The following is a 26,853-nucleotide window of genomic DNA, read 5'->3' on the forward strand; positions in this document are numbered from 1 at the left end:
CTCTCTAACTTGTGTTCTAACTCTTTCCCTATCTACTTGTTCATCTATCTAGTACCCAGGCTGCGAAGTAGTAAGCATAACACATGTTATAGACTTAGTCGCATGAAGCAAATTTACTCTACGAAATAAAGTAGTATGTCTTAGCGACATAGTGTCATAATATGGGGATTTAGTAGTTCATCTGATAACAAAAAAAAAGTCGTGGGTTTTTAAACTTCAGAAGCCTTATTTTTTAATTAAAAAAAAAAGTCAAAAAATCCAAAAGGTCAATTTCCTATGGAATACCTGGAATACCAGGATGTATCTTTGAGTTTCCTTTTTTTGAACTATAACGTGTCAAGCCATTTTTCTTTCCATCCATTTCCCTTTTAAAAACAATAATCTAGTAAAGCAGAGAATCAAACACTGAATTCTCATCACTGGCATTAACACATCCGTATTTGGATAAAAGCTGAAGCAACAGCAAGAAATAATGTGGTAATTTACAAAAAGGAACCCAGATTTATTAGAGCTGTCTTGTGAGAAAATGGCTATGATATTTCTACTAGCTGCTTATACCGTATCTTCGGCACTAATTCCAGGCTAATCTCTAGCATCATTATCCACTAGACATTTTTTTCCAAAAGGTCTGAATATATGACCAAAATTTGATGTGTTTCGATACAGTGAAGAATCCCAGTTTTAGAGCTAGTGTAATGAAAAAAGAAAGTGCAAAAACAAATCAAGACTTTTTAGTACCCCATTTTTGTTAGTTTGAAACGTAAAATAATTTTTATTTTATGTTTTTGCTCCCTGTCTTCTAGCCATTTAAGCCAGCCTGCCCTCCAGCACAGAGGTGAAAGCTGGCAGACGTTGAAAGGGACTGATCAATCTCTGTAAGCTCCTAGCTACCAGACCTTCAAGGTACCAGCCTCGAAACATCCCATTTTTTTCCTCAGCAGTTGAGGAAGCAGATCTCCGAGTTCCAGCTCAAAGAAAAGTTACCCCTCCACCACATTTCTTCCATTTGCTAAGGAAATTTTAATGAGAAGAGGGTTCATTCTCTCCAGTTTCTGCCTCTGAGGCAGCATCTTCCCCCATTTTCCTTGCGCATAAGTGCCGTTATCATTCTGTGTCAACCCACAGACAGCGAAACACTGCGACTGCTGTCAAGCAAGCAGCATGCCGCTTACTCTGCTGAATAGGTCCCTCTTTGCCTAGTCACACAGAGCTGGCATAACAGTAAAGCTTGACCCAAGGAACAGGATCAAATTAGCATCCAGGAATGTAAAATCAAACATTAAACTTACAAGAAAATCCATATTCATTCTGGGTTCTCTGTTCAGTTGAAATAGGATAAATGAAACCTTAAAAAGAAAGAAATTAAACAAAAATGGGAACAAAATCAAATTAATGAGGAAAACAAAAAAGGGAAGCATGAAAAATGGTTTAATTAAAAAGAAGAAGGAAAAGAAACTGATAGCACTTTAAAATTCTGATACAGCACAGAATTATGATTTTACATCCCCTGTCTCCTCCAGAGCCTTACTCAGAATTAATAAGCAGGCAGATTGAATTTCTAAGCCAAAATCGGTCTCGAGTCACTAACTTTGGAGTGCTTAAAGTCTTTCTTTTATTGAGCATAAACTCTAATGGATCTAATTTATTTCAGACATCAAGGGTCATTAGCATATGGAAAGTCTTTTTTCCCGATCCCTGCCATATGCTTTAATTCCCAGGACATGTTCGGTGAGGCTCTAAACAGTTTTTTTATTTAATTATAGTAGCTTGCTGTTGATCTAATAGAGCTAAAGGAGACCTGTCGTCACTGGTCAGAGGTTAAATACCCATTCGCTGAGCAGAGTCTATGCACAAAGCCCTCTCTCTGTATTCCCCTGGAATTATTTTATCCTGCCTTTAATACATGTTCAATAGGAATTCCTCAGGGAGCAAAGAATTTGTCAGCAAACGGGAAACTGAGTGGCTTCTCTTCGAAATTATTACAAAATCAATAAGACCCCTAGGGTCATAACATTATTTATTTGAAATCTTTGCAAGCACCATATATTGACAAAATCATAACACAATTTACAGCTGTATTTCAGAACAGGTAAATAAGGGACATCGCTTCCTTTGTCTTTTCTTTCTGCATCTCCTACAGCACGGCATGCTGGAGCTGCTTAGTTGGCACACGAGTCCTATGAACTCCCTAAGCACCTCCCAGCTGCTTTCCATCCATACGGGAAATGAGTCAAATGCTCCAAGTCTCATCCAGCTGGAAAGGTAAATGACAAATCCAAAGTAAGTGAGGGAGTCGCTGTCAGGGACGGGATTAGAGTCAGTGCAAGACAGAAGGCACCTCTCCTCCATCACCTTCCCTTCAGTGCTTTTGAAGGGAATTTCACCCCCTCTCCTTGGATCGCACTGCGAGGAGCTCGCACAGCTGGGGACTCCCTGCAGGTGAAATGAAACTGGAAGATGCACTCCTGGCACGTGCCTAATGCACAGGACCACATTACAGGCAGACGGGAGTAATAATCCCTAGCTCCCAGAAATTCTGAGTTTGGGTGCTTGGCATCTGTTGTGCTTTACATAGCTCTTCCTGCTTGGCTGCACTGCTTGCTAATGAAGATACAGTCTATCCCAATCGCAGGTATAGACATAACTCCCCCTGAAGTTTCCAGACATTAACTATCGCGTAAATGCTACCTTAACTGAAACACCAGATGTATTAGTTTTGCGTGGCAAAGTTTTGGTAGCGGGTGGGCTACAGGGGTGCCTTCTGTGAGAAGCTGCTAGAAGCTTCCCCCATGCCCGACAGAGCCAATGCCAGCCGGCTCCAAGAGGGACCTGCTGCTGGCCAAGGCCGAGCCCATCAGTCATGGTGGTAGCGCCTCTGGGATAACAGTTAAGAAGGGGGGAAAAAAAAAACAAACAAAAACCAAAGAACAAACAAACAAACAAACCCTGCACAACAGCAACTGCAGCCAGAGAGAGGAGTGAGAATGTGCGAGAGGAACAGCTCTGCAGACACCAAGGCCAGTGAAGAAGGAGGGGGAGGAGGAGCTCCAGGCGCCGGAGCAGAGATTCCCCTGCAGCCCGTGGTGAAGACCATGGTGAGGCAGGCTGTCCCCCTGCAGCCCATGGAGGTTAATGATGGAGCAGATATCCACCTGCAGCCCATGGAAGACCCCATGCCGGAGCAGGTGGATGCCCGAAGGAGGCTGTGATCCTGTGGGAAGCCCACGCTGGAGGAAGCTCCTGGCAGGACCCATGGCCCCATGGAGAAAGGAGCCCACGCTGGAGCAGGTTTCCTGGCAGGACTTGTGACCCCATGGGGGACCCATGCTGGAGCAGTCTGTTCCTGAAGGACTGCACCCCGTGGAAGGGACCCACGCTGGAGCAGTTCATGAAGAACTGCAGCCTGTGGGAAGGACCCACGTTGGAGACGTTTGTGGAGAACTGTGTCCCGTGGGAGGGACCCCACGCTGGAGCAGGGGAAGAGTGTGAGGAGTCCTCCCGCTGAGGAGGAAGGAGCGGCAGGGGCAACGTGTGATGAGCTGACCACAACCCCCATTCCCCGAACCCCTGCGCCACTCAGGGGGAGGAGGTAGAGAAAGCGGGAATGAATTTGAGCCTGGGAAGAAGGGAGGGGTGGGGAGAAGGTGTTTTAAGATTTGGTTTTATTTCTCATTACCCTACTCTGATTTGATTTGTAATAAATTAAGTTAATTTCCCCAAGTTGAGTCTGTTTTGCCTGTGACAGTAATTGGTGAATGATGTCTCCCTGCCCTTACCTCGACCCAGGAGCTTTTCATTATATTTTCACTCCCCTGTCCAGCTGAGGAGTGGGAGTGATAGAGTGGCTTTGGTGGGCACCTGGTGTCCAGCCAGGGTCAACCTACCACACCAGAGCAAGAAGGGCCGCTTTTTGATGATAGTATTTTTTTTCTGAGACATCGTGGGACAGACTACATTGTCTGTAATATCTATTTAAAGCTTTATTTCACAGCAATTATTCCAGTCTTATAATTGCTTTTAGAAATATTATGTTATTACATTCATTTATTTGGTTCTTTGAGGCAGGTTCACCTATGTGTATTCTCAACATGCATACTCAATCTTTTGTAATAACTGTTTCCTACTTCTACTAGTCTACTCCAGGTAATTGGCCACAAAAAGTCAGGCGAGCAACTTCTGAGGGCTTGAGTGAGTGCTCAGCAAGTCTGGGCATGAATTTACAGTACCTTAGTTACTCCTCACTTACTCCCTAGATGAATGCTGAGGCCCATATTTAGTCAACCTCAACTTCAGCTATAGCCTTATGTGCCATATTTCCTTTGGCAAGATGTCTCTGGAGACCAAGAGGCAGCCAGCAGGAAATACAAGGCATAAGGGCAAGGTGGAATTTAAGCTGGCTGCATCTCTGAACAACTTTTTGCCTCGCACTCAAATCCACTGGGAAAGCTGAGGACGTCTCTCTGCACTTCATGTGCCCCTGCACATTCTCGGGGGACTCAGCATGGGGCAGCACGCAACCCCCAGCTCTGCATCACCCACAGAGCTCGAGCTCACCCACGCAGAGCTGGAAAGGCTATTCTTCTCTCCTTACATTGCATTTCAGCTGGCAAGTTTTGTATTAAAGGTTGTGCGTCATTCCTGCCACATCTGAAGTGATCTAGCAACTGCCACTCAATGGGCACAAAGGACTGGATTAGCCGTGATATTTCTGAAAGCATTTTCTCCTCCTGGGAAAATGGAAATCCAAATTCAAGTCTTTTCAGCAAAGTAAACAAGTGTGGTCCTCAAATACTCTAAAAGAAATTTACCTTATTGCAACCTCTTCATAGACCTTGTTTGTCACAAATACTTATTTGCATCTTGCAATTTTGCATAGATTATTTTACTGATAACTACGGAGAGCATCCTTCCAGCTACATAAGAGTGACACCAATTTCTTCAACAGAAATGTTTTGTGTATGTATTCAAAGGCACGTCTATTAAGGTGGGAGGATGAGGCGAGGATACTGCTTGCTGCTTCCATTAGCCTCGCAAACCAACACGCTTAATAAAGTGAGCTTGAATTTATTTTCCTGTGTGTGCTGCGAACTGAACCAAGCACCCAACTCCAGCCAACTGTTTCCGTGCAAACATAGCCTGGCTTGCACAAGTGTCTGCAAGGACACATTTTTCAGCCTGAAAAACGTGTTTTTTACATAGAAGGAGGGCATGGCCAAGGTGGAAGGGTTAAGGGCTGCTGAGTGAGATGCCATGCATTTGAGTCACGGGCATGCCAATTTTTTGCTGAGAGCCAAGAGTCACAGCTGATCAACCTGGCTGTAGGTGGATAGGTGGCCACTCGTGCTGGATGTAAAGTCCTTGTTGAGGTGATGGCACTACACAAGCTATGCTGTGGTGGTCATACAACCCTGTCTGCTCGCAGTATGTGGGCAGGCTTCCCTGGCTGAAGCTAGCAGAGACCTTACCTTGGGTTGACTTTCAGCATCCCGCCGTCTGCTGGTCAAACGCCAGCTCCATTTGCACTTGCAAATTAAGCACATTTGTCGGAGATCACTCAAACATGGCAACTACAGATGCCTTCTGCCATTTGGGCAGGACTTTTTAGAATAAAACTACTTTTAAACACTCCTTTGTCATGGAAGTGCTCTTCCAAAAGGGAGCAGGCATTGCAGCGGCAGCGGTAAGGGGAAGGTTTGCAGCCATGCGCTGGTGGTGGTGGCTGGGCAGGAGGTAGGGTTATTGCCATGCTCCCAGCACAAGAGCACAGGTATTGCTTTAGAAAGCTGGCTTTCACACTGGTCCCTCTGACTATGCTTTCGAACAATGAGACAGGACATTTCCATCAGATAATGATGCAAACCTGCTGGGATTAGTAACTGAAATAATGAAGAATGACTTCCCTCCTCTCTTCAAAGTAACTGCACTGAAAAGGGATCTTTTTCTTGTGTGGGTTTTTTTTTTTTTTTCCTCCTTGTATCAACAGTGCTGCTTGGCAAGTACCTGAGGGACTTCTACCAGGATCATCAAAATTTTTAACGAGGGTGAATTTAGAAAGGTGCTGGTGGGTTTGACACTGGGAAGGCTGCTGAGGCTGCTGACTCATACTCGGAGCAGCTGGTTTCACAGTGAGCTACTCGCTTTGAGAAAAGTAATTTAAGTTTCTTCCTACAGCTTGTTGGGAAATGTACATTTTCAAAGCAGCTTTTGATGTTTTGTTGTGTAACTTACTGCTGGATGAGTAAAATAGTAATAATCATACTTTACACTTGCATAGTCCCTTCTGTTTGAGGCTCTCAGAGGCTTACCAAAAGTGGATATTTATTTCCCTCATTTTACAAGTACCTCACCCTATGTCATACCTGGAGAATCAGTGGGAGGCTTGGGTTAACACACAGAAATTGCACCAGTGTAATTGCACGGTAAATGCATTCATTAAAAAGCCTTTAATTAAGTTGATGTTTCTCCATGCATTCTACTTTACATTCCACTTCAGGCTTGTAAATACATTTTTTGTCCCTGTGGAAGTGTTTCTATTAAGTATTAAAGGTGGGCTTTTATTAACTAACATAATTACATTGGCACAAATCCTTTGTACAAATGCAGATGTATCATTATAAAGGTGCATTATGTACGCATTGCCTATTCTCTTTCTTTAAAGCATGCGAAGAGTAATTTAAGCACCTTTACAATGATGTACCACACTGGGAAAAGTGAAGAAGGGTGAATATGTCAGATTGTACTGAAAAGATAAACCAGTCCAATGTTGGTATATAGAAAAGACTTCAGCAGGCTTTTTATCAATTTAGTTTAACTGAATTTCAGCATCAGTCGCACTTGCACTGATTTGGGGAATTGTGTCCATTTAATTAAATAGATTTTGAAGCTCATTTAATTAGTTTGGTGCAGTTAGTGAAGGCAGATGATCCTCAAACACTGGAAGTCCAGCCTGAGCATTCTGGTCCCACATGCCTTGCTCTGACCTTCTGGAAACACATTTGTGCCAGAGGCCACAAGAGACTCAACGGCGGGTCTCTGTGGCTGAATGGCCTTCAGCCGATCTGCATGCGTGGGATCATCTGCTTTAGGGGGTTAGCTCTGACAAATAGACAGGCTGACCCTTTTTACAGCATGAATTCATCCGCTGCAATTTGCCTTGGGAGGAATAGATAAACCTTCTGCCAAGCTGGGGGAAAATGAAGCATTTGGGAATGGAGACTCTCAGACCTATGAAAGATAATTGTGCAGAGATTATGGCACTGACTCCCTTGAGACTGAAGTTGAAACAGAGTGCCACCAAATAGTCACCAAAATAACTTTTCTAAGCTCGCTCATTCTGCTGGGGAAGAATCTACCCCTCAGTGTATTCATAGGCATATATACACACACATGGTGTTCAGACTGGGAACTCAGTACCATGACCATAGGCATCCTGAAATCCTGTGATGGATTTTACCTAGAAAGCCCTGGGAATATACTGCCTTGGCCTGCAAACTGGCATATTTTAAAGACAATTTTATCCCTGTGGTATAAAACACTATGTCACGGCTTCATGCAGAGGGAACTTTGTAGCTGGCTCCCCTTTTTGGTCCTTAATAGATTTTGCTAGCTTTCTAGTCATGCTGAATTTGTATTAATGGACATCAATTTTAGAGTGAATTGATCAGATTATGAAAATATTTTACTCTGTTGCTTGCAGAAAATCAAATATTCACATAAGAGAGAAAGAAAAATTCCCAGTTTTCCATTTGTATTTTCCCCAGCTACCTTCTCTCTTCCCAGCAAGTAACTAGGTAAGATGGTGGAGTAGCTGAAGGTGATCTTTCTGGGCACTTATTTACTAGGGCTTATACAGTTTAGGTCTATTTACAAAAATATTTACAATTATCCTGCAAAGAAATTGCTTTACATCATTAGCTGCTGAGGTCACAGTTAATGATACATATTTTGAGACTGTATCAAGGTCAGTGAGAGTTGGAGACATGCACTTTCATTTAATAAAGTGAAGATTGCATAAAGCATGCCATAACTACTTGTTTCTTTAATGAATCATATTTTAATCTGGCACCACTTGCTTCTAATCTATAAATGCTCTTTACTTTACCCTCTATGTAGCAGTTTCAAAAGGAGCTAAGGTCACGTAATTACGTGGCCCTTTTGAAAGCCTAGCCACATGACATGTCTCAATAACATCCTGTTGCAATGAACTCAACAGGTTCAGCATAATATATTGTAACAGCACTTTCCCCCCTTTTGGCTCCCAAGCCAGTGCCCTTAAATTGCCTATAAGAAAAGAAGAGGGCACTCATTCAACTGCTGCCTTTCTTTCTCTACTTTGATGGTTTTATCCAGTGTAGCGACACTGAAGTAGGAATAAGCTCTTGCTGGCAACAGACTCTGAACCACAGAGCTGCGATGGACAGATGAACAGAGACTAATTCTCACATGTAGGTGCGTAAAATGTGAAGGAAGCAGTTCTTAGATGATTTAAAGTAGGTATGTGGTGCATTCATTGCAACATGGGAGTTTACTGGAACAACCCTTTGTTTCTCTGTGATACATACACGCCAGATGAGTTCCAGTATTTAATAACTCAAAGCCAGCAAGCTGGTCATTTTTCCCATACCAGTCCCAAACAACATGCACCCAATTGCTCTGTTCTTAATTCCCCTGATGAGGTCTTTTTTTCAGCATTAATTCAGTTATCTTCTTCTTTCCCTAGACCCAGTGGCTCAGAATTTTCTTTGAAATCTTTGGGTTTGGCTGAAATTTTCTATAATCAGTCTCAGTCTCAGAAATTATCCTGAAAAGTTTGAGTCAAATCATGTTAAGAACCTTTTTTTTTAAATTTGGTTTGGTTTTGTTAAATGGATCTCAATGGGTAAAAAACTAGTATATACTGCTGTTTCCAAATTCCAAGTTCTAGAAATTCAGTTTCTTTCCCTTTTTCTGTAAAATGCCATTCTCAATACAAAGACACCCCAAATTCAAATTTTGTAAAACTCTGCACTCCTCAGAAGAGACATCCAGCAATTCTAAATTCTGAATGCCATTACAAAGAGACATTTTTGAGACAAAGAGGGAAAAAGGCACATGGCCCTGCAGTCTTTGCAGTGCTGTGACTGTAGCAGTGACCTAGCATTACTAGTCCTGTTGCCATCTTATGCCTCCTTTTGCCTTACCTAGTTCACCATTACCTCTCAGCAATCCTACAGCCTATCACCAGCTTGCTGAATTTCTTCATTAATTATTTTTAAAGGAAATTCTAGATGATCAATACAGGGTGCAAAGGCCCAAAGCTTTCAAAAGAAACTTTCAAAAGAGACTTTCAAGAGCTTTCAAAATGTTAACTCAGATGCATTGCAATGCTATAGGTTTCCATCTAGTCCCTATGATGGACAAGCAGTCACATATTCTCACGTTAGGAGAATGAATTTAGGAGACTTAATTTGACATCCTGGAGTTTTGAATCGCTTCGTGCCGGTGCCACCATCCAGAGACTGAGACTGCACAAACTTCGAGTATTTCCTTTTCTACGACGGGGCAGACTTAACGGTACAAGAGCAACCTTAGAGTAGACCCTGTATTCTGTTTAGTAATACTTCATGTTCACTTAACATGTTTCTAATGCAGATTTACCACAGGAGAAATATTAACAATAATCTTTGAATTGTAATTGCTGTTAATTGTTTCTCTCCCCTGGAACCCTAGCACATAAAGAAGAAGATGTGATATCTTATACCTTATTTGTGGTGGTTAAAATTTTTTTAAAAAACAACAACAAACAAAGTCCCTGGAGCTGCAGAAAACTCAGACAGAATGTGCCCAGCTCCTTCCTATATTTGCTATTCCAAAGGAAGACCTTCATGTCTACAGTAATGATGCTGAAGGTCAGATATGATATCAGGCATCCCAGAGATAACGCACAGTAATTTATTTTCCTTCTAAAGGACTAATTATTGGCATGTTCGGGATGGGCTAATAAACAGGGAGCTTGAGGTTTTGTGACTGATTATTTACTTGGGTATTATCTCAGATCTTTCCTGAGCAGGTAGGTTAAATGGGGAGTCTCTCCTGTTCTGTCCTTGAACAGGAGTTTATGATATTCTATAATTAAGATTGCAACTATGTTTTAATTTTAAATTAGATTCTGACATTTTGTTAACATTGTTAGAAAGGTCTTGCCTGAGTTCAAACACGCATGTCATCTATATGGGGGTGGGGGAAAATGGAAGAGTAGGATAACTCATTGCTAAAATTTGATGTGGATTAGAATAGGCAATTTTGACATTATGCAATCTTTTACAGTTAAGGACTTTGACCTTTCAGCTAAATCTTATGTCAGTCTTTAGTATCTTAGAAGCACAGAACCTTAACATCGGGTTTGTTATGCGTGTTTGACAGCAAAAGTAAATGCATGTCTAGCATTGCAATGTGCTAGATCGTGTATTTGCAAATTCCACATTTGCAATGACTGAATGTTAAATAGACTTCCTGGGGTTTGCTTTATTTTGCAATTGTAGTGGGACAAGAGCAAACGGGTTACAGGGAGAGCTGAAATAAGGACATGGGGCAGCACTGAAGAGGGGACATATGGCAAAAAACAAGATGAAGGAAGGGACAGCTGGGAGGGGATCAAAACTGTTAGGACTGCTGGGAAAAAGGCTTGTGGAAAGCATGAGTTACTCACATGGATGTTCAGTGACACGTATCGAAATCTTTGGCAGGTCTATAAGCTCACAGGTAAGGTAACTTGTATTCTTTGGCTTTCTGGCTTGTAACCACAAAAATCCCCGAGACTCCAGAATCAGTTGATCAGCTCAGTGTTCATTTCCCAAACTACAGAAACTTCCTTCCCCAACATAAGTTTTCATTTAACGATGCTGCCAATGTTTTTGTTAGTCCTTTATGTAGAACACAGATTTAGAAATAGAGAGCACTGAGTTTTATTCCTGATCCTGTCACTGACTCCCTGATGAGCCTTGGGCTGCTCATGTAATCTCACTCTGCCTGACACCCTGTCAGGAAAGTGAAAATCATGAAATATACCCCCCTTTGTTCATGGTAAGGAAAATATAAACATTATCGTCACTGTATGGTTGGTGCTTTTTCCACGATGAAGTTAATGTATCAGACTTTATTATAAGCTTGCATTTTTCTTTCATCTGAGTAACTTCTTTTTTTTTAATGTGCAGAGGAATAAGGGGAGAATAAATTAAAAACCCAAGGGAATTAAGAAGAATGAAAATTATAGACAGACAAGGTTGGGGTTTTTCTCCTCTCTGCATGGCTATAATATTTTTGAATTAGTTGAGATTTTTCAAACCAGCCTAGAGATCTTAGAGCACTTGCCTTTCATTAGAATTAATGTGGGGGTGACTTCTGAACTGACTGGGGTAAGACACAGTGCTTTCAGTGTCCTGGGTTCTGCTTGTGGCTCTGCACTTCTGTTTTCTCTCAGCACTTTTATCTGCTTCAAGCATTAGGTTTTCTAGGCAAGAGCTGTCAGTTGCAGAGGGCCCACCAGAGTGTGGACGCTTCTCAGCTGGGGATTTCTCATGTTGCTACAATAAAAGTAAAGATGAGTCGTAACTCTGCGATGTGTGCATAAACTCCCTTGGCTGCTACATCATTACATAGCAGTTGGGTTAAAAACAGAATAACACATCATATCAAATAACAACATTACAGAAAACTTCCTCTAGGAACTGATGAGATGCATTCTTCAAATGAATGAAACTCCCCCTGCAAGGGCTCAGTCAAACAGGCCAGGTGGCTAAATCATTATGCTGACAGACTGAACATATTAGAAGTTCTCTCTTGACCCACATGCTCTTAATAAAAGGTTTTATTTCATTCCTCTGCACACACAGGCTTCTGTTGCAGTCTCCCCTGAGAGAGCTTTGCTTACCTCCTGGAGTCTGGAAAACATTCCCCTGCTCTTTGCACAATAATCTGCTCTGGAGGACCAGAGGTCCTCATCAAACTGCTCTGCCCTCTAATTCTTCCCTGAATGCCTGCTTTCAAAACAAGCCAAAAAGGGAAATGAATGCTTATTCCATCAGAGGTTCTGGCATGTTACATTAAACAAGCAGGGCATGTGCAGAATATATATGTTTTGTGAAGAAAGAGATGTTTGTATCAGGTTAATCTTGCCTTGTACTCGAGATCTGTGTATAAACAGGCACGAGACTGGAAAAGGGTAGCAGTTAACCATTTCATGCACAAGCATGACAAGCTGCATCTTTTTCACTCGCTTAGGCGTTATCGTTGTAAGAGGGAACCTTATGAACTTCGTACTGCCTTTCAGATGAGGATTTCAAAGTGCTCGGCAAATACAGGTTTGCCATCATCATTTCACATCAATCCACTCTTGACTAGAAGGCAGCCTTTTTTTAACAAGGAATGGAATTACTAGTCTGATAATAACATCTTCACCATGTATAGGTGCCTTTTTCTCAAGTGGTGTATCTGCTATTTGAATTTCCAAGTACTTAAGCTACATGCAGGGAGAGAACCAAAGTGACCCCAGAGTTAGTCCAGAGCATTGTCTGTAATGACGGGTGAAGATGTTTTGAAACTTTTCCGCCATTCTTTAAGTGATAGTAGCACATCTCAGTCTTTTCATGCTCATTTATTTAAATCCAAAGCAACAAAGGAAAAGTCCACACTGGATCTGACAACACTTGGCAATGATTCACAAGGGGAAATTTCCTTTTGGCCTTATTCGATAACGGATTTGTATTCCATATTGTGAGACTGTATGAAGTGAACAGTTTTCACTACACAGAGCAACAGTACTATTTATGTAACTATATAATCCACAGTCCTCAAGCGACAACATGTGCTTTGGTATTACCTTGTTGCTGTAAGATAGCTAGCCCTGTGTTTTGGAAAAAATTGAAAGCACAACTTAGCCAGTCTTTTATGAAAAGCCACAGGGGTCTACTAAAGCTGCGAGTGAGCTGAAGAAGGGGCACTGGTTGTCTCCCTGTGACCGTGCTAGTGCCAACCCTGCGCGTCACACGCATGATTTCAGAAAAGACCAACAGCTTTATCAGCATGCACAGGCACCAACCTCACGCCTATGGACTTTCTGTATTTATTTGCTCAGGACAGGGAGAATACAGATCTGAACACTGTCACTTCAGATCCTCAACAGAAAGGACACAGGTGACATGCTCTGAGCATGACAGCTGCACATCACAACTCATGTAATAAGCCTTCAACATAACCATGCAACACAGCTAACTCTCTTCATAGGTTGTCCACCCGTTCCTGATTACCAGCAGCATTTTACACAGAATGCAAAGCAGCATTTGGCCCGCCAGGGACTTTTAGCATCTGTTCCATACCACACATGTAATCTCGCAGTCATTCCAGACTGGGCGCAGCAAAACACTTCCCCTCGTACTTTGCTTTAAACATATTTGTGATCTAGTAAAGGGAACTACTTGTGCTGAAGTTTGAGCCAGCAGTGGAGTGCTTTGCTTTCTTAGTCCCCACACAGAACGCCCACCAAAGTCATTAAGCAGGACGAGTGGAGGGCTAATTGCAGTGTTTCGGTTTATAGTGATCCCCTGTGAGATGCAGTGCGTGCCTTTAAAAGTGTTGTTCCTTGCACTGAAGTATTTACCGCAGTACTCATCCTTCAAATGGGAAATAATGCAACCATGGAGGCAATAATGCAACTAGTGTGGGTGGTAACCAGCCAATTCTTCTTACACCTACAGCATATTTTGTTCCAGAAGATCATATTAATGCTATTACGGGAATTACAAAATTGTTATAATGGGACCTGCTAGGCAATATTGTGTATTTGGAAACTTAAAATAGTAATGACCGCCCTAAATTTTCACTACAGCTGCTTTTCTTCTTCAATTCAGCCTGCTGTTTCTCTGCAGGCTCTCTAGTTTAATGACTGTTCATCCTTTCATGTTAGCAGAAAAATACTAACTACTGGATAAGGGAGTGTATGTGTGTACTAGCAAGATCATTAGTCTGAATAAATGTGACAGCAGAATTGCAGGAGAAATGCCACAGTTAGTGGTAAGCACAAACTACAGCTTTGGGTGTAAAATCCTGTAATTACAAGGGATGGAGAAAGCTCCACAGTTTTTATCCCCACAGAAATCAATAGCGGTGCAGACTGCTGCTCTTTGCTGGAACAGGGGCAGTCTGATGAAAGAGCTTATTGATTTATCCAGCTGATGCTACTGTAGTGAATAATAGACTGGAAGAGAAAGGGCTTGTAAATTAGACTCATTCAATCCAACATTCTCCAGGATATCTTTTATGTACAGCGATATAGAGATATATATTTACAAGTGGGTTTTTGTCAAGGCAACAGCCTAGTGACTCCTGGTAAGAGGGTCTGTCTACAGTCTGTCAACTACACTCGCAGTGCTAAAGTCAACCTTCAAGCTCTCACTAAAGACTGACACTAAGGAGGAAGCACCAGGGCACTTAGAAGCAGCATTTGGCTATGGTGTAGGTAAGCAGCTGGCCAACACATCTCCCAGAGGGCCATGGCCACAGAGGAAAGGTGGCTGTGGCTCCCCCGGTGCCACCTGTGCCATGACAGACCCACTGGCATGAAGGCATTGGAAAAGTCTGCTGTGGATCCACTGGTCCCCAGGCTAGGAGAAACGTCAGTGCCAAGCCAGTCCCCACGAGCCTCAGATAACATGGAAAGCAGCATGGTGTTTTAGGATGAAAGGAATCCTGTGTTTCTTCTTAGCTCAGCAGGCAGATTTGCTACGAATCTAGATCCACACCGGCAAAAATGTAAGTATTCAGATTGGTTTTGTATAAACCGAGAAGGAGAAAGAAAGAAAAAAAGAGAGAGAGAGAGAGAGCAGCAGGCACACTGCCACCAAGTATGGCAAATCAATCTTCTCAGCAGTGATGGATCAGGGAGCAGGACTGTAAGTTTTACAGGTATATGAAACCCCGCAAGTATAAAGACACCATTAAAACACTGCCATTAAATTCCAACACTGAAGGATGATCACAGCCCCTGGAGCCAAGCAGGTCAATATGTGACTGTATATTTTTCATTACCATTTTTTATATACATATATATGAAGCAGAATAGGATTCACAACAGCCTCACCCTCTCTCCCGCTGAAGACCTCTGCTTTATACTCAGCATCCACTTTCACAAATAAAATGCAATATACCATCAACAGATAAATGAGATCCCTACAGGGCTTTTATTCTGCTGTACCATTATATCTACTTTTCCACAAGATTTCTGCTTAAATGGCTCTCTTTATGCACATACACAAAGATGACATACACCTGTCTAAATATAATCCAATAGTGAAGAGCTCTTCTGTATGGGGAAATGTATCTTTTCTTCCTAATTTACCATAATGACTTATTCACACTGCTGGAGCTACGGGTACGTTAGCTTTCCACTATAAAAGCCACCAAGGTGTTACACAGTAAGATGTGGCTGGATTTTTATTTTTTTTTCTACCTTTAGAAAAGAAAGAGAGAGGAGCTCTGAATCTTACCTTTCTGTCTTCCCCATAAAAACAAACGTTTTGAGGAATTACAGCTTTATAGGCTGCTGACATTGATTAATAGTTTTTAAAGTGATGAAAGGGTTTGTGCGAGCCACACTGAAGCAGCCTCTTTTGTAAATCTGGGAAACCTCAGAGCAAATGGCCATGCTGTGCCATAGGGTAGCTCAGAGACCGCTGCCAGCACAGTAGCCACCTATATGGCACTTACTCAAGAAGCAGACCTATTTATTAGCTAGTAGTGTGAATTTTCTGTCATCGTGACTATTTCAGGCAAAAGTAACCTGCCTCAGAGAAGAAAAATTCCTGACTCCTTTTTCATGAGAGAAGTCAAAGCATTTTATGATCTGGACACATAGGTACCGGATAGTTACAGCCACAACTCTTTGGGCAACGGAGAGCTGAGGCTCGACAGAGAAGTACTGCAGAGAGACAGGATGAAGGAACAGGATAGAGGTGTACGTGAGGATTTTGGCTCAGGTTATTGTGCTAACGAAATGTGAAAGGAAGTTTCAATGCACCAGCAGAACAGAGAAGACCTCATTTTTGAGAAGGGATGGAGTGCAGAGAACACTAATTGTTCGTCAGCGTATGTCAGAATCACACTAAAAGCCTACTTTTTTTTACTTCTCACTCTTATTAGTCAGAAAGGCAGGACCGTGGCTTGAATAGGTGCAGGCAGAATAGACTTCAGTGTTAGAGCTGATCTTCATGAGGCTGCAGCATGCTGATAACTATAGATGAAGTTTGCATAGGCGCTGCATAGATACAAGGTACCTCTTTCTACTACAGGGCACCCCAAATTCAAAAAGGGCATAACTATTATATGTAGAAACACATGCACCCACCATTTCTGACAGTAAGAAGCCACAAGCTCATCTGCTTTGACAAGTTTACTCTTTTGAAAATGCTGGCTTTGCCCTAAACCCTCTACTTTTCATTTCCATTGCTGTAAGAGTCGCTGTCAAGCTTCCCTGGACAGACGCTGAGCCGGTATTAGAGAGAAGGGCTGTTTGGTGGGGAGGGCAGGGGGGAGAGGGCTCTGTTATGAGACTCTCTAATTCTTCACTGCTCAACTTCATAAACCTCAGACACCATTAAATTTCTCTTCAGAGAAGAAGAGTGGGGTGTCCCAACTGGTGAGAACTGGATTAACTCATTTCTCCATCCTACAAATGATTCTGTGACTTTAGGTCATTGATGCTGATCTGCAGCTATTGCAGGTTCTTCTGCAGCCATGTACATCTCAGACCCCAGAGGCGTCACAGCAGCACTTACCTTGCATGCAGAGCCCGTCGGTGCAGTTCTTGGACTGCAGCACCAGCCCCTCGCAGTCCTTCCCTCCGTTCTTCGGTGCTGGGGCCGTGCACTCCCTCCGGCGCCAGTGGGTGCACTCCGTGCCGCAGGTGGACCACTTGCTCCAGGATGTCCACTTGCCATCCACTGAGACAGGGAAAGGACATGACTTGTTAGGGGGTACATAAAAGTGAGATCGAGCAAGAGTGATGCACGTCTCGGCCCAAGCCAGCCTGCAACTCCTGGCCATTTCCAGCAAGGCAGAAGGATGGTCAGTCTGCTCTTCTGAAAGTCCTATTTCTGGCCTGTAAATGCACATTCACTCTCCCTCTGCTTTCTCTCTGCTCTGGCCCCCTTTCTGCTCTTTCCTCCCCTTTTTATAAACTTGTCAGCAGTTTATCTATGCTGAAAGCGTACATCAAAATGAACAACAAGTCGTGAATCTGTGATTTTTTTTTTTGGCTTTTTTTAACACAGAATTTAAAGTTAAACTTGGCCAGAAACTCTTCTTTGGTAGGAAGATATTTAATGTTAAATATTTCCTATTAAAAGAAATATCTAGAGGCACTGATCTATTTCACATGAGCAGAACCAGGAATGTGTTTAGCGCCTTTCAAAATCCCGCAAATGATTTTCAAAAGCACTAAATTGAACAGCCGAAGAACAAACTATGAAATGGTTCCAGTGACACAGCCTAAGCCAGGAGTCTGTCACTTGAAATAGCAACCTGAGATGAAATTTCAGGTTTTAATTTTCACCCACCACTAAGACCCAGAGTTGGATGGCCAAGCTTCACAAGCTGAAAACAACCCTACTGCCATGGATTTGAGTGGGACTGCAGAGGTAGGAAAGCACTGGACAATAGGAGAGACAGCAGAACTTTTGTCACAGAAAAGCCACCAACTACCTTGCGTGTCCTGAAGCAGTTTTGTATTTTTCAGAAGTTTACATTTAAATACCTTTTAAAGGTACGCATAGACATCTCTTTCCAGTATAAATGTCTTTTGTATTTGAAGTCAGGTAAACATGTACCTCAAATTTAACATCCACACCCCAGATGCTCCACTTGCTGTGACAGCTGGACTGAACAGGTATTGCAAATATATTTACATCACAGTTGCTTTCTATATTCAAATTCTAGTCCTTTTCCAGAGCTTTCAATCTTTACCTCCTACAATTTGAAGCTCTGAATGTCCCCCAAATCCCCTGAATTACCAGGGTTGAGACACCAGTGCAAACTGTGTGCAAAAGTGGGTCTGAATCCTCTGCTGCTTGATATAATGTGCTCACTATTTTATCTACTTATGTAATATAATTTCATATTCATTCACTGAAATGTTGGATTTATTAATAAAGAGAAGGAGGCTTTTGTAACGAATCGCCTTCTCCTGAAATGACTGGTGACAGACAAACTCTTTATCTAGGGCTATGTACTGTTCATACTGAACCTGGACACAGAGTGGTGCAAGCTATTTTCTGAACACTCTGGCCCTCGCAGAAGGCACCGCCGTTGAGTGGGGCGGGATTGGTGCAGGTCCTCGTACGCTTCTGAAAGCCTCTCCCGCATCGGCTGTTACACACTGACCACTCGGTCCAGGTAGACCAGCCTCCGTTCACTGAAAAGCAAGAGAGAAAGAGTATGATCGCAAAAGCAAGCCATCCTGTTCAGCCCAAAGGCGCCTCTGGCTCTGTGTCATGCTGCCTCCAACAGCAGTCACAAGTGATGGCTGGGAAGAGCATGAGAAGCAACACTGAACAGACACAAACCCAAGTCTCCAATGTACCGAATGTACAGAATGCCAGAAGTCATTGTACAAGTCAAAGAAATGCTGTCGCTGAATGAAAAACACGATTTGATGACTATTACGGCTGGCAGGTGACCTGCCTTCTCCTGAAAACCAACCTGACCCAGCACTAAGCACCTGGTGGCGTGCGTATGGCCAAAATCTCTGCGGGTTCAGAGAGCACCCACAGCTCTGCCAGCCAGAAGCCTGCACTCTGAAAGCTGCACCATTTTCCAAACGGAGATAACCCGCACTCCAGCTCATTCTCAGATATACCCATCATCTATGCATGCTGAGAGACCCCCATGCTTTGATTAGAAATTAAGAATTTTCTTTCCCTTTCTTTCCAGAAGGTGATTTCAGGATGTCAGGACAACTTCACTCACCCCTCTGTGGACATAGCTGGTGCATATGAATGTCCCAGGCCTTCCATAACAGATATTTAAGCTGTTCAGAGTGAACTCACACTAAATGCATTTTTATTATTGGACTTTGGGAAGATATTTATCTCTGGGAAGATATTTATGCTGACTCTTTTTCATCCACCTCAGTTTCTGGGATAGATGGATGGATGAAGAAGGAGCTGTGCTGCTCTATGTAATAATGTCGTCACCAGGGTATGGATAACATACTAACTGCTCAGATTCCTTAAACCCAAATGTTTGTGATATGACACAACCCTTGGTAGCAAACCCCATAAAAATGGCTGCTCCCCTACATATGTGTCTTGACTGCACTGTTGAAAAAAATGCTGTATATGTATGAGGAACGGTTGCAGTATGCCTACATCTTTATGTTTCTGCATTCATCACAGTTACAAACCACAGTGCTCTTGCATGGGCCGTCCCTCAATATCACAAACACTGCTAATCAACTCAATTCAGTTGGTTTTCTATAAAAACTGAACTAAAAGGCCCTCATTGTAACTTCAGGGAAGCAACTGCTTACAATTAAATCTAACTGCTACCCTGAATATGAAATGAATATTAGGGATAATCATAGGGATTTTTTCCTACTTGTCTATCCTATAATTAAGCTGATTGTAAGAAACACCAGGACAGTCAGCTGGCACATCGTCAGAGCAGGTTTTGTTCTGGTGGATACCCCTGCCTGGGATGCATTGGGGCAGTAACTTTGCAGGGGCAAATGCTCAGACTGGTGGGGCAGAGCTGTAGTCCAACACAGCCTGGAAGACACCCCAGGAGGGCATCTCATCCAGCCCCTCCCCAGCCAAAGCACGGCCATCCTCAATATTAGATCAAGACTATGGATGCAGACACAGAATAATGTTATCCCATCTTCGTATTCCCCTGATGTTTATTTTTAAGCTAGGTTGTGTGCCTATGAACTGCAGTCCCAGAGGGCTTTGCTACTTTGCCCCTGACATCAGAGTATGTTTTGGTAGTAGACATCAAAAATAAGTTTATTTAAAGAATTATAAGAAGATGGAAGATTCTGCTGTGCTCTGACACTCTTACCAGTGTCTGGAAGCACAAACTTCCTTTCAGTTTTACTCTTATTTCTGAAAAGCAACACTAAGAACGTGAAATGCGTTGGTAGGAAGCAATGCCTTGGATGCTCCTGCTGGAGGAAGTGCCCTAATGGCTCCTTGCAGCATCCAGCCAGCGTGTGTTACGGCAACGGGAGCAACCACCTTCTCTTCAATGAGGCAACCGGCTGTTTGTGTAGGTCCCTGTTCCTCCTTTAACACCGTCGTCTGTCACCAATAAGCTAAGCCATCAGATCTGTACTTCTGAGTATTTTCGGTAATGAACCCCGACTGCAGTCGCCGCATATGGCTGCAAGTCAACAGGCAGCGCAGGCGGCCCAGGCTGGGCACTCACCACGGTAAGAGCTGCATACAGGCATTTTGCATCCCCCTCCTGCCCCACCGCTCGCTTTGAGCATGCACCCATCCACGTGCAGCGAGCCAAGGCATCACTTACCATAGACAATCACAGTCGCTGTGGTGCTTTTCCTTTTGGCCACAATGTTTTTGGCGACACAAGTGTAATTGGCCGTGTCAGAAAGCCGGGCTTGCTTAATGATCAGGTTGTGATCGATGGTGATGTAAAAATTTCGGTCCTCCACGGGATCAATCACCTCTTCGTTCTTCAGCCACTCCACCTTAGGGTTTCAAAGGGCCAGAGGGGAGGCAGCGGGTCAGCACCAGGTCACACCACAACGGGCACAGTATCTGTCATCACATTGCTCACCCCAGAAAGCGCAACGAGTCAAGGCACATCACGAAGCACTCACCTGAGGCACGCTGCTGACTGAAATAAAACACCACGGCAGAAATGCAGGAGAACACCCTTCACGCCTACCCTTTCCTTCAGGTCCCCTTCCCTCCCGCCCATCCACACAACAGCTGTCTTGCATTGCCTTGAAAATATCAGTGCATTTTCAAAGGCTGCCAGCTACTGTACAGAGACAAATAGCTGATCTATGTTTTCAGAGTCTGAGGGAAGGGATAAGGAAGGGCTGATACCTTAGGACCATATCTACAAACAGAAAATTCCCTTACAACATCAGAAACCCTAAATCAGCAGAGAGCTCACCCATTCTTTTGTACGACTTGTCTAATTAGGCAGTTAATAGTGCAGTAACCTTGCATGTATCTGCCCTGGGTCTAACACAATGAGGCCCTATACCAGAGTAGGTCACACGAACAAATTACAAACATGCCAATGTTTTTAAGTATACATGTACTCACGTGTACATGCATGTTATTGTTTTGCTGCTATCAGGATTAAACAAAATAGAGACGGTTACCAAGGAAATAGGGAATCACAAAGACTACATCAGTGCTTATTTTTCCCTTTTCTTTATGTAAGCTATATTTTATTTTAATAAAGCGTAATTTCCTTGGTTACACAGAAAAATATTTTCGTATGCGATTTTTAATCCAGACAATGTTCTCTTTATTGCCTTCTTAAAGAAACACCCTATTATACCCCAGCTGACTGCTGCGAGCCACCCTAATATCATTTGGCTGCAAATCTAGTAGCTTGTTTTCATTTGAGCTGAGCATGCTCTGAAGGATGGGACTGGGGCCCTGGATGGATCAAAGCCGGGCCTTCATGTCACTGGATCATTTCAGCTTGTGCCCAGGATTTAATTAAAGGAAGAAAAACATAAACACAATCAACCCGCCGGACCTGCAAGGTGCTAACTGCCAAGACCTGCTCTCACAAACCTCGCTTTTCCAAAGACATTTGAGGAACTGCCTGAGCATCGACATACCCCAAAACCAACAGAGAACCTGCTCCCCCCCTCAAGACAGCCATGCAGACCGCCCCAGGCTGTGGGGAGAAAACCGATGGCCTCTCCCGGTTTTAAACACAGAGGGCTCGATTCATCCCCAGACGGAGCTGGTTCAACGCTGCAAGACCAGCGCTGGCGGACGTGGGCTTGGATTCATGCTGCCCACCACCCACTCCCCGTCTTTAGCCCTACTTTATAAGCAGCTCCAGCTCCCCTACCTCAGTTTGGGTGGCTGTGCATCAGGTGTGAGCTGCTTCCAAAGACGTACACCTTAGAGAATGTAAAGCCACTGCCCCGAGAAAGGCTGGATTTAAACCCTCCTCTCCCACAGCAGATTGCTGCAGTATGTGGCAGCCTCACAGCTATCGATACTGTATAGGTTAAAATCGGTGGTGCAAAAAGGGCTGTGAAAATGGATATGTGTCTGCGAGGAACAGGGAAGGAAGAAAAAAGACACAAAAGTTTGGAGGCTGTATTTCTGTCACTACAACATTCATGTTTTACCATGGAAGATACAAGCTCTTAGTCAATAACCTGGTTTTCCTTGCCAGGATGACTAGAATTGTTCTTCCTCCTTTCTTGAATCCTAATAGGTATTGGGTATAATCAAGACAGACAGATTCCTGTTCAGTCAATGGCAATATTTAGCTCCTTCCTCACCCACCGGCCAAGTCTGCATGCATCCCAGACTGAAAAACAAGCCAGGAGCTTACCTCTCCACCAGTGGTAGGCTGCCACTTAACCTTTGCTTCTCACACAAACAAAATGTCTTTCTTGGTTTTTAATACCATTATTTATTTCTGGGATGGAGTACAGACTTGTGTCAGGACTCTAAAAGATGCTACATGCGCTGCCACAGCTGTGTACGTACCACCTTCGGATCCCTCAGATCCACCTGTACTTCTCCTGTGCTCCGCACATCGAGGACATCAGGACGTCAGTGAGGACAGGACTACCAGTCTACATGGTCTAAGGCTCAGTCCAAAATGTTTCTGGTATGCCCATCCAAGCACATACTCACATACTCAGGCAGCCCTCGGCACCATGCAAGGCTCCATGCTCAAGCATGCAGTTCTCTTTCCACCGTACTGTGCAACACTTCCTCTCTCCACAAAAACACACACATGCATATTCAGTCTGGGTCTCAGCTGATTAGACAAAATTAAAGCTATGAACATTAAATTCCCTGTCATCCCTGCAAAAACACTGAAGATGATATGAAAACAGGAGTTGCCAATATCAGAAAAAAAGATACTCTGTATAATTCAGTATACTGCCTCTGGCTCTTCACCAAATCTCTTAGGAAAAAGATTCTTTTCATCTAATGGCTCATAGAATTTGCTAACAATAAAATGTTAAGTTTGCAGAAGAACAGGTTGTCTTTTTTTCTGAAAAATCTGTTTTGCCAGTACATCGGTACTGTGTGTGCATGTCTAAACCCCATCTCTTTTACAAGATACCTCTTCAATATATCTAGTTCAGTCTTCTTCTGGCATCCAGGTTTTTATGATGTCATGAGTCTGTTCATGTTGGAAACTATAATGTTGTCAAATCTGAAAGGAGGAACTGATGGATGATTTGACAAGAGGCAGGCGTCTCCTTTCATACACATTTTAGCCATCAGTAGAGCAACACAAAAAAGAGCGCACCTCTACAGTGGTCATGTTTTCTCCCTCAGTCCTTGTACAAATGGTAACTAATTAAACATGCTACAACACTTAAATGAGACTTCTGTTGGTACTTATTTTCAGTTACTAACGAACGGCCTCATTTTTTCTGGTGCAGGTGACTGCAGTGCTCAGCACCTCCAAACCTCAGATTTATTTTTTTGAGGTAACCAGAATAGGTGGGAGCAAGGGTTGTTCTGTCACGTAAGTAGGAAGAGATCAGGTGTCAAATACAAAAGAGAAGAGAACAAAGTGGAATGAGACAGTGTGATTTATGAATGACAAGTATGCAAACTGTTATTACAGAAGTTAAAAGCAACGATCTCTTTTGATGCCATGTCATTCCCCAACGCGCAGCCCCCTCGCTGAAGTAGGCTGTTAATCCAGTCAATGCAGAAACTTATCCTGAATTTAATTCCGCTGCCTGAATAACTGTGACTGGTGCCCTGGGGAAACCACCATGCTTGCAAGATGCTGGTGGATGAAGCACCGGACATTTATGTGCCAGAGACCTGCACCGCTCCGGCTGAGCAGACAGAGGGGCAGAAGGACACCCATGGGCATTTCAAAGAGCACAAGATGCCTGTCTTCAGGGTCATACCAAATCACGCCCTCATGGCTCCATTCTTCAACTCTCTGAAGAAGACGTTTCTAGAGTACATGCTTATTTTTGCCTAAATATTGAGGATGTATATTTACTAGCTATAGTCACAACGATTCTTGAACAGGTACCTAGTTATTCAATGAAATCAGGCACATCCCACCAACTGTTATTAATAAATGTACAGATGGCTGTGCATATACATAGAAAAAGCCTGGGCATCAGTTTTTCCTTATCATAACAGTAATCATTTAATTGGCAACAATACTGCCATGAAGGATGGGGTAAGTGTTCCCTTGTGGAGGTGACAGCTATGGAAAATTACAACATGCAACTGTTTTTTCTTACATACCAACCCCCTGGAACAAAGCAGGCACAAAATCCCCATTTCTTTTTTTTGTTGTTGTTTTCCACTCGAGAGGGTATTTTTGTTATATGTTTGCAAACTCACTAGCAACAGAAGGCCCCTCTGTAAAGGTGTGAGCGCAGTGAATGAAATCCTGACTCACAGCGACTGCAGATGCTGAGAAGGTGGAGCACACCCAAAGTCAGCTACTTTTTGGTCAGAGCTCCTTAGTGCTCTGGATATAATTTGCAGAGCAGCGAGGCACACGGCTCCTGCCAGCTGTGCTGGATCTACACAGCCAGTGCTGCTAACGCGCTGGCAAGCCTGCCACGAGACTGAGCCGTCCCCACGACCGGCTGAGGAAGCGCACGATCCAAGGCGGCTGTAATTTAGAGCAACATACCTTGTAGCGTCTTTTCTGTCATCCTGCTCCCCAGTGAGAGACAGATGTGTTGTCTCTAATTATTCGCTGATTGGTACCGGGAGATACATTAACATAATTGGCACATTTGTTCTAATTAACAGAGGGAACCTGCCACATGCCACCAAACATGAAAAGCAAGACCATCAGCAAGAACAGAAAACCCGCAATTGCTGCCCCGGCTGTACCTTGGAGCTGCAGCCAGACCTGTGCTGCTGCAGGATGTTTCCAGCAGCAGCCCGAAATAAGGTAGCACATGCAGAGACTAAGACTTGCAAAGCCTGGCCAGGCTTCTGTGCAGACTAAATGAACACAGCAAACATAAATCACACAAGCGATTACATACGCAGGAAAACCTATTACGGAAACTAATTGCTGACACAAATTTAGCCATGCCAAGTTACTAGCATTACTAGACGCTTAAATCTCTTGGCACACTTGCATACGCGTGACTGTTTTAGAATCTGGTAGAGCAAAAGCACATCTGCTCCAAAAGAAACCCAAGAATGGAAAAGGGATACGAGCTCATCTAGATCCTCCCCTCCTGATCGTACAAGTCGTTTGTTACACCTCTTGCAATCTCAAGAGGAAAGTCAGCAGGGTATGAGTCCTGGATCCTGGTCTCTCATTGCCTCCACTGCACCAACCTGCCCTAGAGTCACCTTCAGAGCGGAGAGCGCCTGCTGAAAACAGCAAGTCTTCTACCCTCTAGACACAAGAAAAGCCCTCTGGTGCCTGTGAGTGCAACCCTCCAGAAGAAACAAGATGCAAACGGCTGGGAGCAGCGAGAGATTTGCCTCGATAAAAGGTGATTTAGGATTCTGGGAGGTCAGACCATTGCACCCCTGCCTTCCCCATGCCTGGCTGATGTGGAAGGATCGCTTTCCATCTGGTCCCCCAACCGCGCCGGCGTTGCGGCTGATGTTGTCCGCAGCTGTGCCGACTGGTCACGGCGGCACTGCTCGCCTTGCCGCAGTCCCTGCTGAGCTCGCATTGCCTCCAACAGCCACAGGGAAATCACAGCTCCCCTGCTGCACCTGAATTGTAACAACAGACACGCATCCCATACCATATTGATAGTAAGGGCACACATACACATGCCAGTAAGAATAAAACATTTCTGAAGCTAACTACTGATTTGGACACAGCACAAGATGCCCAAGTGAGACTGAGAGAACTTTAGCAGTTTTCACACGGGCTATTGAGCCAGCAGCTGTTTCAGGTACCTTGAGACTTGAGTGCCTCTTTGAAGAATATTATTTGAGTTTTGGATTTGGTTTCAAATGTACACTTTCATCCCAGCTACTGCTTGCTGAAGAGGATGCTGTCCTCCATGTACTACTTGCTGGAAATACATTTTGTACCCGTTTAAGGTTAAAAAAAAAGAAAAAAAAAAGGTGGTCTCCAAAGAGGCTGAAATTACAGCTATGAGAGACTGCAAAACACATATTGAGAATGAGACAGCAAATGCAAACCACCATGACATTTTGTTCAGTTGTTGCTACTGTGCTTCTGCTGCCAATAAGGGGAATTTGTGTTCCTGCTGTGGAAACATTTCCTTAATTGCACATATATCCAGCTTTCTGCTTGAGTACTAAAATCTACACAGGGTGTACGTACAGCTGCTGGATGTCTCTGGCCCTATTACAGCTTCACTTTATGCACAGTGGGGAAGTGAAGCCTCACAGAAGAAACTTCAAAGGCTGAGGTGGACTGGTAGCAGCAGATGGAGAACTTTATTTCATAGAGCCTCAAATACAAATCCAGATCACGACATTATTAACCGAAAACCACGGTGGCTGCCATGTGGCCACCAGGAGTTGCTGGGCTTCCTTTTCCACCTGAAAGAGGGGCTTGACCTGGAGGTCCCATGGTTCACATGTGTTGGTTGGCACTTTTGGCACCACATGGGCATGTGGACTCCAGAGTCCCTGAAGCAACTGG

General features: G+C 43.6%; 1 protein-coding gene across 1 annotated transcript in view; it reads right to left on the minus strand.

Moving 5' to 3' along the window:
- The window catches only part of UNC5C (unc-5 netrin receptor C), a 269,375-nt gene that overhangs the window by 31,203 nt on the left and 211,319 nt on the right, over positions 1–26,853 (minus strand). The window contains exons 5-8 of the mRNA XM_072861768.1: positions 20,554–20,734; positions 18,272–18,439; positions 16,806–16,970; positions 1,290–1,346 (exon numbers count right to left, since the gene is read on the minus strand). Coding sequence (XP_072717869.1) covers positions 1,290–1,346; positions 16,806–16,970; positions 18,272–18,439; positions 20,554–20,734 — 571 coding nt within the window. The remainder of the gene's footprint in view (positions 1–1,289; positions 1,347–16,805; positions 16,971–18,271; positions 18,440–20,553; positions 20,735–26,853) is intronic.

The sequence above is a fragment of the Ciconia boyciana genome, chromosome 5 (assembly GCF_034638445.1).
Source record: "Ciconia boyciana chromosome 5, ASM3463844v1, whole genome shotgun sequence".
Taxonomy (NCBI): domain Eukaryota; kingdom Metazoa; phylum Chordata; class Aves; order Ciconiiformes; family Ciconiidae; genus Ciconia; species Ciconia boyciana.